Consider the following 10,116-nt stretch of genomic DNA (forward strand, 5'->3'; position numbering starts at 1 on the left):
CTACATATATATCACATGAATTGATATGAGATTTTAAGTCTGGGTATTATATATGTCGAAAGAATAGGAAAATCCGAACAATTAATATCAGCCATGCTTCGATTACTGTATGATTGTTCTCCCTTACAGTCATTCATTATAGATACACACATATGATGCGATGACTGAATGTTTGTTGTCCATACATGTATATATGTATACATACATACCTCTGACTTCTAGATACACGTCTAATCATACACTGTCGATGTTTAAACCTATAAATGTTGACCCACCTGTAGCCCCCAACGCAGCTGTCCTAGAGAGATCATACTCGCTGTGTGGACTGTCCAAGGATTCAGACTCTTTTGAATGTGTTTGCCTTTCGAATCTCTGGCACAGTACGTCGCCCACAGTCATTTCGAGCGTCACCGCAAGTGATGTTCGTACCCAATCGACAAGTGCCCACATACTGTTGGACTATGGTAAGTTGTAGTATCCTTCTTCAAGCACACTGACGGTACTTAAACAGCCCTGTGAGAATGAGGATCGTGCATACACAGGTGCATACAGGTCTCTTGATGATAGTAGAGGGTTTGTAGTTTAAGGTTTGTAGTTTTAGGGGTTTCAGGGTTTTGACGATTATGGTGGTAAATATAGCCCCCCTATAAATGGTGATAATTGCTATTTATCTGGTAAGGTGGCAAGAGGGTGTTATTACGTACCGTTGATTCATGTGTTGGCCCAACAGCTCATCGCCTGAATGCGACAAGCACGCTACGTGCAATATATCTATATCAGCGAGTTGATACGAACACCATAAGCACCATGAAACAATTGTATAGTATTTACATACGTAAACGATAATTTGGAATATGATTTATTTGGTTGCAAGTTTACACATACTAGAATCCTCATTCGACATCGTTTAAAACGATGATACTAATTTATCATAAACGTGTGCCGGTTAAACATCATCCAGGAGTATACATCCTTGAACGTTTTCACCAGCTACTAAGCTGAACACCTCAGCATGCCAGTACTGTAGCTTAAACAGTACTATGCGTTGTGATTCTTCTCCACTCGGAACCGCGCTATATTGACCTACTAATCGTCCTTCTACTATTTTAGTTGTTTGGTTGGTTTACACACCAACCTTTCTCGACGCACTCCCGGAAAACCGTATTTGTCGCATTCAGGTCTTGTCTCCAACGTTTAATAGTTAGAGGCCCATCGGCAGTGTTGGTTTTCATCAACACAACAACATCTGTGACAGGCACGAGCAACCTATCACAGGTAACACTGAGTGTTGTCAGGAGAGTTGGCCGTGTGGTCACCCCCCCCCCCCACCCATGCCTATGCTAGCAATGCCCAGTGGAATGAGGTCAACATGACCTGATTCCATATCTGTACCTGTAATGTTACTGCACTTGAGATTGTAGACTCACCTCGCGGAATGTTCCTCAGAGACAACCGGTGACTCTGGAGACAGTTCTTTCTGCCGCGCAGAGCAATACTGCACACCTTGAATGTGGGATGACATCACCAGTGATACTTGAAACCGAGGTGAACTAATACAGCAAGACACCAGAGTAAGATCACATAGCACACACGTGTGACGAGGATTTTGAGGCCAGAGACGAACCCTTCTCGACAGAAGAGATGACCTTCTCTCAGGAACGAGGATACCACTTTGTAATTTATAGTAGATTGGCAGGGGGGAGGAGGTGATGGCAGACACGGTACCACAGAGGGCAGCAATCAATTCTATTTTTAGTTTGTGGTAGTTAACTTCTGCAGCTAAGGCGTGATGATCTATACTGACCCGCTTCGCACTTTAAACCCGTAGAGCCAGCACTACATAGCGTCGATTCGCTATACTTGTTGCTGGCGTTGGCTGTGTTTGAGACTATGGACTTGGAATCCTTGCCACGTCTGTAACCTGTACCCCCCCCCGCGCAGCTGTTCAGGGTAAGCCATAATCGCTGCGTGTACTGTCTGAGAATTCTAAACCAAGTTTGCTAGCCATACGATGTTTAAGTATAGTACGTCGCCTACAGGCATGTCGGGCGTTGCTGCAAGTGAGATCTCTAGCCAATCGACTGGTGTCCACCTACTGATGGGCGTTGCTAGGTTACAGTGACAATATTCAACCACACGCACTGTGCGTTCCATGCTATGTAGAACATGTTGTTACTGCCAGTGAGGTCTATAGGCAATGGAAATGTCCATCTACTGATGGGCGTTGCTAGGTAACAGTCACAATATTCAACCACACGCACTGTGCGTTTCGTGCTATGTAGTACATGTTGACATTCGGCGCTACTGACAAGGGGTGCACGATCCCATCAACCGGCACACAATTTGATTTGGCAACTACATTGGGGTTGGTTGCGGAATGGTTTACAGGGCTTATAATGCCAGGGTTAAAATACATGGTGGTATTACCAAGTAAGGCTATGTGTGAGACTATCGAAACTTGCTGTGACTGTACGACAACAAAGACTGCTCAATCTACCATCATTAATGATATGGACTTCACCCGGAAGCGGTAAACATCCAGCGATGTACACCCCCCCCCCCCTCGACATGACAATACCCAGGTCTTTATTATTGCGTTTCCCAATTGAGATTGCTCAGCATGCCCCCCACAAGGTGCAGACTCCCGGTCACAAACACCTGCGTGTGTATCGCTCCGTTGTCGCGGCCCACCTTCTCCACCCAGTTCTTCACATTCTCAATGGACGAGAACGTCTGCACCTTCGCCTTGCCACCCACGTGATGGTCTGCGCTGACCTCCACACCGGCGGCGTCGCACAACTCCTGCCACGTGGTTGCGTTTCGAATGGGGGCCAGGGTTTGGTCGCTCTCGGACTTGTTGTAGCTGATGCTGTCTGTGGGACCCAAGAATACAGTTGAAACCTTAGGACAACCAGATATGCATCAAGTCTACTATATCTCTCATAGAAATAATCTTTATTGAAGTATTTAGAGATGAAAGGGTTGTACCATCTTCCTTAAAACGGGTTATTTTAGAAAAACCCTGTGGTGAAGGAAGTTTTACTGAAGATATATATACGCACACGAACGTGCATGACGGGCTATGCCATATATGCCAATGAGAAGGAATAGGACAAATAGGACCCTCTGTAACAGTATTCTCGAGGCACAGATAGGTGCGCAATGAAGCAACGACAAACAGGGACCGTAAACAGACAGCTGTGTAGCCCCGTATTATACATTCAAACCAAACTAAGCCGACATTACCGCAGGCCAAATCAGCTTATATATATCCCACAGTATATATTCACGCTAACATACACCCACCTGCATGCCGGGCTGTATCGGATGTGATGTTTGGACAGAAGAGCACGTGGTCGAACGGAGTGTCTTTGTGCAGCGCCAGTAACGGCGCCAGCAGATCTGAGACTATCCTGTCCATGCAGTTGAACACAAGCACACGCCTGCTGCGGTGGTCGTCTGTTTCCAGTACAGTGCCCATCCACTCGGCTGCACACTATGTATGGGAATGGAGCAAAGTATAAGCGTGTTGAGGATATATGAACGGGGTATCAGGTCATCTATCCGGCCACACACTATTTATGGGAATGGAGGAAAATACATGGGCGTGTTGGGGATGTATGGACATGGATACCATACAGGAGTCGTTCTGCGAAAGAGACCGGACATCTTGAACACGGTATCACATTGGAAACATGTCTTTCTGATACAGGCTCAGTTGAGTTGTAACGTGGGAGTGAGATTCTCGCCACCAAGATATTAAACTTAAACTACATCAATATATATTCGCGATAGAAACGTTGTGCTATGAGAGTATGTTGTTGCGCCCATATTATTCGATGACATCGATATTTGTCGTTGTGTTATGAGAGTGAGCTAGTCGCAAACGTGTTATTAAATTACACCATAATTTATTTGTAATAGAAAAGTTGTGATATGAGATGGGGATTCTGGCAACCATATTGTTCAATCACATGACGTATTTATTCTGATCAGACTCAATTGTAGCACGGGAGTGGAATTCTGGCAGCTATGCCATTAAATTAGATTGAATTAGATTAGATTAGATTAGATTAGATTAAATTAAATTACATTCTGTATTTATTCTGGACAGACTCAATTGTAACACGGGGAGTGGAATTCTGGCAGCTAGGCCATTAGATTAGATTAAATTAGATTGTATTAAATTGGAATAAATTAGATTAGATTGGAATTCTGGCAACTATGTTTTTACAATACATTACGTATTTATTCGGTACAGAAACATTGGGCTATGGGGCTCAGATTCTCGCCCCCATGTCTACAGTCAATTGAATACCACCAACTACTTCTCTTCCTCTAAATAAAATTGGGACACCAAGCACAGCTCCTTACTCGCGTGGATACGGTTACTCGCCAAAAAGAAGCTCCACGCCAACTAACACTAATACGAATACACACGCTCTCGAACATGGCCACAACTAAATGTTATCTGCATTAATACGAATACGATGGTATGTCGGAGAGCACCCCCACCTCTGCACTCTGCGTGCTATGCGCTACAACTACCCACCCGCAAGCACGAGCACAAACCGTAGTCGAATTAGCCTAAACGTATGACCCCTAAACCCTAAACTAAAACCCTAGACCCTATAAAAAATGAAACGCCTGGGAGAGCCGCAAACTGATAGCTACATAACACACACCTGTATACTCTCCACTGTATGAGCCCCATCTAGGTAGTATGTTGAGTTCTGCTCTGGTCGTTCTAATACCATTGCCCTTCCCGGCCACACGCACGCCCGCAGTCCCGTTATTGTCTCTGGCGATAGCGGGACGGGGTCGCTTGTGGACAAGCTGTCTATTGGGATGTACTCTGGCACACTTCCCTGCAGTTATGGGGGGCGATAGACAAGGCAGGCTGGGCGACTGTTTCGTGATGCGTACACGCACGGTGTGACACCAGTCAGTAATCTTTGGGGCATTGTGGGCGAATACACACACACAGGCACATACGCACACACACACAGGCACATACGCACACACACACACACACACACACATATATATAACAGGTAAGTATCAAGCAAAAACAAACAGAATGCGAGGCTACATACCGTTTCCCTCCACCTCCTCCATTGGTTCGTTGCTTGGAGCGCCAAGGCAGCGTTGCAACTTTGGAATTTGCCGGATAAACCTGCAGGCAACGATATCTGGACATCAATCTCAGACGCAGGTGAAGCACACTTTCGCAGTGCAATTCAGGTGAGTAGAATGTTTAACTAGGCACTCGCCCGCATCCACTAGTGTAGTTCGTATTTCGCATAGTAACACATACAGAAGAGGCGTCTATCTCATTAAGGTGCCTTGCCTGTAGCAAGGTTGTTTCACCGAAACTTGACTACAAATATGAAGACAGCAGTAAACGGACCTGTTGATGATACCTCGTATTGGTACTTCCTAAAACTCGTATGCGCAGACGTATAATCGAGGGCTTATGTTTGAAGGTATATGGAACGGGAGCAGAATATTATTGCTCTACAAAAAATCGATCGGAAGTGTGTTGATATATTGACATGTGCAACTGAAAGGACGTTCGTACGCTTATATGTCCAAGAATACACAGAAACGATGTCATGTACAGATATATATATTTACTGTACACATATGCGATATATACTTACAATAAGTCTACTGCGAAGATACAACTTTCAATCATCGCTACCTGAGCTCTGATAACAGCACAAACCCGGGCTTTGGACACCGGAGGATACATAACCGAATATTCGCACATGAAGTTTATATACACCTCAATAAGTTTATATACACCTCCATTCAGTATAGAGGCACACACAACTACGTGGAAACGGTTCAGCCAGGCACACTGTACTCCTACACTACAGGCCCTCGGATATCAACCGGACGAGCGAACCCACAAGCCTCTTGAACATGTACACAAACAAGCATTCGCAAACCCACCCCAAACGCCTGGCACGCGCATCCCCTCACCCAGGCCAAACCGCTTCATCTGCTGTACAGGCCAAAAAAAAACCCAAGGCCATAAAAAAAACCAAAGCATATGCTTGTCTTGCGAATGAACCACTTCACATACCCAGTTGAATCGGTTCAGCTGTTGGGTAAGCCTCGAGCGTAGGGGCGAGCGTCAGTAGCGCCTTTTGTCTGTTCGCATAGTCAACGAGCACAGCCAGTGCCTCCGCGGGTTGTGCCGTGGTGAAGGCGGGGACGTGCGGCTGTGTAGGGGGCATGGGGATGTGGGTACATTCATGAGCACACACATGTAGGCGATAGGTGCGGTAAATACATGTAGATGTGATAGGTGTGGTAGGTACATTCATGAGCACACACATGTGGGCGATAGGTGTGGTAGATACATTCATGTGCACACATACGTACTATGTTGTGGATAGGTGATACGAATGGGAGTTACATTCGCCTGTGCGCGTAGTTGACCAGAACAAACAAACGATACATCAGATTGTGAAGTGGTCAGAGCGCTACCGCGAGCCTGCACAGGGATGCCACCATGTGCAATGAACACACTTTGGTATGATACTAACAGGTGACATCTCTTTCTCGTGTTCGCGTATTGTAATTCCATGCGGATAGCAAGCGTCTTATAGGGTTTAGGGGTTTTAGAAGGTAAACGCGGGAGGGCGTGCCTCCATAGAGATACAGCCATGGTCAATGAATACACGCTTGCTATGTTGTGGACACGTGACGGGGATGGTGAGCGCTTTCTCTTGTTTGTGTATAGTCATTGTATGAGCACAACCAGCGCCATAGCAGGCTGCTATGTGGTGCGGGCGAGGACACGCGAGGACGCAGTGAAGTAGCCATGGTCACAACGGCACGACGTATGGGGGTCGGAGGTGGGGGGTGTGGGTGTGCCGAACGGGGTCGTAGCTGCATCAGTTGACGGACAGGATGGAAACATAGCCCACAAGGCCTGCCTGAAAGCGATGCTTGCGACATCATCTCAGTTGTAGAATGGTGTAATACATCCCCATATACCGAACAAATAAAGAACGCGACGAAACCTTAAACCCTAAACCCTAAAGTGCCCACAGTCAGGGGCACGATGATTCCGGTGAGAAAGTAGTTCAAGGCATTGGTAGGGATGTCCGTTTGTAACGGTGGCGCGGCAGCACGAACAACTTAGGCACACAAATAGGGCCGACTCGCACACCAGTGACGAACCCTCGGACCCTCAGGCCCACCCCAAGGAGCCAGGTCAAGTACACAGTCACGTCGAGATGCACACAATACGCAATGCTTGCGTATAGGGCACGGATTCGTACTACAGCGTACCTTGAATATACCTGCTTTGTGCAGAGCTATCTCGGGTAAGGTATCACCGAGCATGCGCACGTGGTCAATCCCGAGCGACGACACGGCACACACCACTGGCTTCTCGATGATATTCGTGGGATCGTACATTCCTCCTGAGTATGCGTGTGTGTAAGTAGAACACGGGTTAGAATAGGGTTTCGGGTTTAAAGTTTTGGGGTTTAGGGTTTGACTATGATGATATGGTGTTCCTGATTAAACGAAGCACAGCCATTGAATTCGATTATACAGATGTGGTCATGGGGCTCTACATTCAACTCAGGTGCATACATGCCCAATTTAAGTGCCGATCGAGTGGACTACTGGCGTTTGACTCCTGTTAGATTGGGTACAATGCAGTCCGTTGTGTGAACGTGGGATGTGAACGGATTCAAGGAGCATGCCTAGCCGCCTGGTCGTATCGGTAGTTTAACGTCTACAATGAGTAATTGCCCAGCGCGTGTGTATTGTGTATATAGACGTTAAAACATCTATGAGTCATTCCAACCCACACGTATACAAAACAAGTATGATGCATGAATATAAGTTAAAAACGCGCGTGTAGTGTGTGTACATGGATAGTGTGTACATGGATAGCACAGGGGTGTAGCGTGCATATGGCACCAGTCTGTCATGTGTACGCTCATCTATTTCAGGTGAATTCGCACTACGGGCGCAGTTAATTGAAGTGTCACATCATACGCTACAACGAGACGTCAGCCGCACTTACCAATGAGAAATCAGAGAAGATTGTATGACAATCTACTTACCAATGAAAGGTCTGGGAAAACTGTCAGACAATCTACCTACCAATGAGAGATTCGAGAAAATTGACAGTGGCAATACACACCCAAAACTGTCCGACAATCTACCTACCAATGCCAACCTCGATGATACTGACGTCCACTTTCTCTATCAGGAACGTATGGAAAGCCAGCAAGGTCATAAACCGGAAGTACGACGGCATCTGCAGTTCATCGGTCTTGTTCGCTTGTAGCATAGTCCAGCACTCGTTGAATCGATCGGTAAACGCCTGCCCGCCGATCGTAGGTGTGGGGAATCGCACGTGAATAAGTATTTGAACGAGAGCTCAGTATACGGAAGAAGGCTTTGCAGCTATGCTCAGAAAGACCACTATACAGCGATTCTACATGTGACTTTAAGGACCGGAAGTATCCGTTTCCGAGCGCAAATAACTTCTTTAACAACTTATTCACCGCATGTGTAGAAGTATGTGCACGCGAGCACAACAAATCGAATGCGGCTTTGTAGCTATGCCTAGTAGGTCCCCTACACAGCGTTTCTAAACGGGACTTTCGGACCGCAGGTATTCGTGCACAAGCACAAGAGGTCTTCCTGAGCTTATTCACTACAGCAGACGTTGTGCTGACTAATGGGAACATAAAAAGATTCCAATGCATAGACTCGGACCTGCAAACCATTCATCCGGCCCCGTTGTTGATTGAATACTTTGGTTCGGGGAGAATTTATTGCATCTACCAAGCACAACAGCCGGCAGTTACCACATGCACACTTCACACACCTGTTTACTGAGTGGTTTCCCGTCTATCCGGACTCTCTCTCTCACCTCCACCAGATGCGGTGATGTGTATAGGCCTGTTCTGTATCCGTTGCATCTGAGTATGCTCTCGCTGAACGCACAGGTAGACCCCTTTCCTTTGCTCCCACTTATGTGTATGGCATTGAGGCTGTTGAGAACTTCCACTTTGTGCCTGTGATGTAGGGTATTGTATTCTGGTGAGAATCAGTATCAGAGCTTGTGAGTCTGGTGAGACTGTTCAGCAATCCATCCCAGCAAACCGCAGGAATATATGTTTTAGGGGTTTTCCCCTGTGTATGGCAGGGACTGTTATATGTACTATGCTACACATAGTGCGAAAGAGAGGCACAGTTGTAACCCCTATTCATCGGAGAACACGTCCACAAAGATAAGCTCAGCTGTATTGAAGAAACCCTTCGATGCAACGTAGAGCTATACGCCGTGTTATGTGACGACCAAAGCGTTGTCTGCATTTCCCTGATATAGTTAGCGATGTCAGTATTTCCCTGATGATATAGTTTGCGTGCCGCACATTGGACTGTACCGTGTACACCGATATCAATTCATGCCCACCGCTGACACGCACTCTCCGCTACCAACAGCTCCGTCAATAACTATGAGATACCAAAAAACAGTACACAACTAGTCGGGCAAGCCCCATTGCTAATACTGGCCCACTCCTAACGTATGTCTCAGCGACAACAGAGAGCGTACTATCGAACGCTGTTACCAGAAATATTTGATGTGAGTAGTCCTGGTGAGAGGTTTACAACAGTACTATAGTATACACAAGCAGGTGAGGCACACTGACACTGTACACTATGCCACAATCACACACAACCGCCGTAAAATGGTCCCTCCAAGCTTTCGAATAGTTCCTTCGAGGGCACCAAAGGTGCTTAGAATACATATACATTACATACACATACCCCAAACGTTCGAAAAAAGTCCTCATCTCGGGGAGAGATTTGTCATTTGCCCTTGGATTGGCCTGGAGCATCTTCACATTCTTCGCATTCGTCTGAAGCGAATTAAGCTTCAATATCGCCTCACTGTAATAGTTATCGCCAGCTCTGATGGATTCATATCGCAGTTTTGATCGAAATATGAGTTTGCCATGGGACCTAGTAAAAGGGGTTTCGCCACTTAGTGGGCATAATGTGTGCTAATAAAACTAATGCATGAACTTTAAACACACACACACACACAAACACACACATGTATATATA

The 10,116-nt window shown here is 46.3% G+C and overlaps 1 protein-coding gene across 1 annotated transcript in view; it reads right to left on the reverse strand.

The window, feature by feature from the left end:
* Positions 1–2,569: 2,569 nt before the first annotated feature.
* SARC_06513 (hypothetical protein) overlaps positions 2,570–10,116 on the reverse strand; it is a 7,942-nt gene continuing 395 nt past the window's right edge. Inside the window, exons 2-10 of the mRNA XM_014299573.1 lie at positions 9,817–9,960; positions 8,870–9,059; positions 8,203–8,359; positions 7,309–7,442; positions 6,092–6,230; positions 5,097–5,176; positions 4,686–4,868; positions 3,307–3,496; positions 2,570–2,873 (exon numbers count right to left, since the gene is read on the reverse strand). Of these exons, the coding sequence (XP_014155048.1) occupies positions 2,590–2,873; positions 3,307–3,496; positions 4,686–4,868; positions 5,097–5,176; positions 6,092–6,230; positions 7,309–7,442; positions 8,203–8,359; positions 8,870–9,059; positions 9,817–9,960 (1,501 nt within the window). The 3' untranslated portion in view covers positions 2,570–2,589. The remainder of the gene's footprint in view (positions 2,874–3,306; positions 3,497–4,685; positions 4,869–5,096; positions 5,177–6,091; positions 6,231–7,308; positions 7,443–8,202; positions 8,360–8,869; positions 9,060–9,816; positions 9,961–10,116) is intronic.

The sequence above is a fragment of the Sphaeroforma arctica genome, assembly GCF_001186125.1.
Source record: "Sphaeroforma arctica JP610 unplaced genomic scaffold supercont1.468, whole genome shotgun sequence".
NCBI lineage: Eukaryota > Ichthyosporea > Ichthyophonida > Sphaeroforma > Sphaeroforma arctica.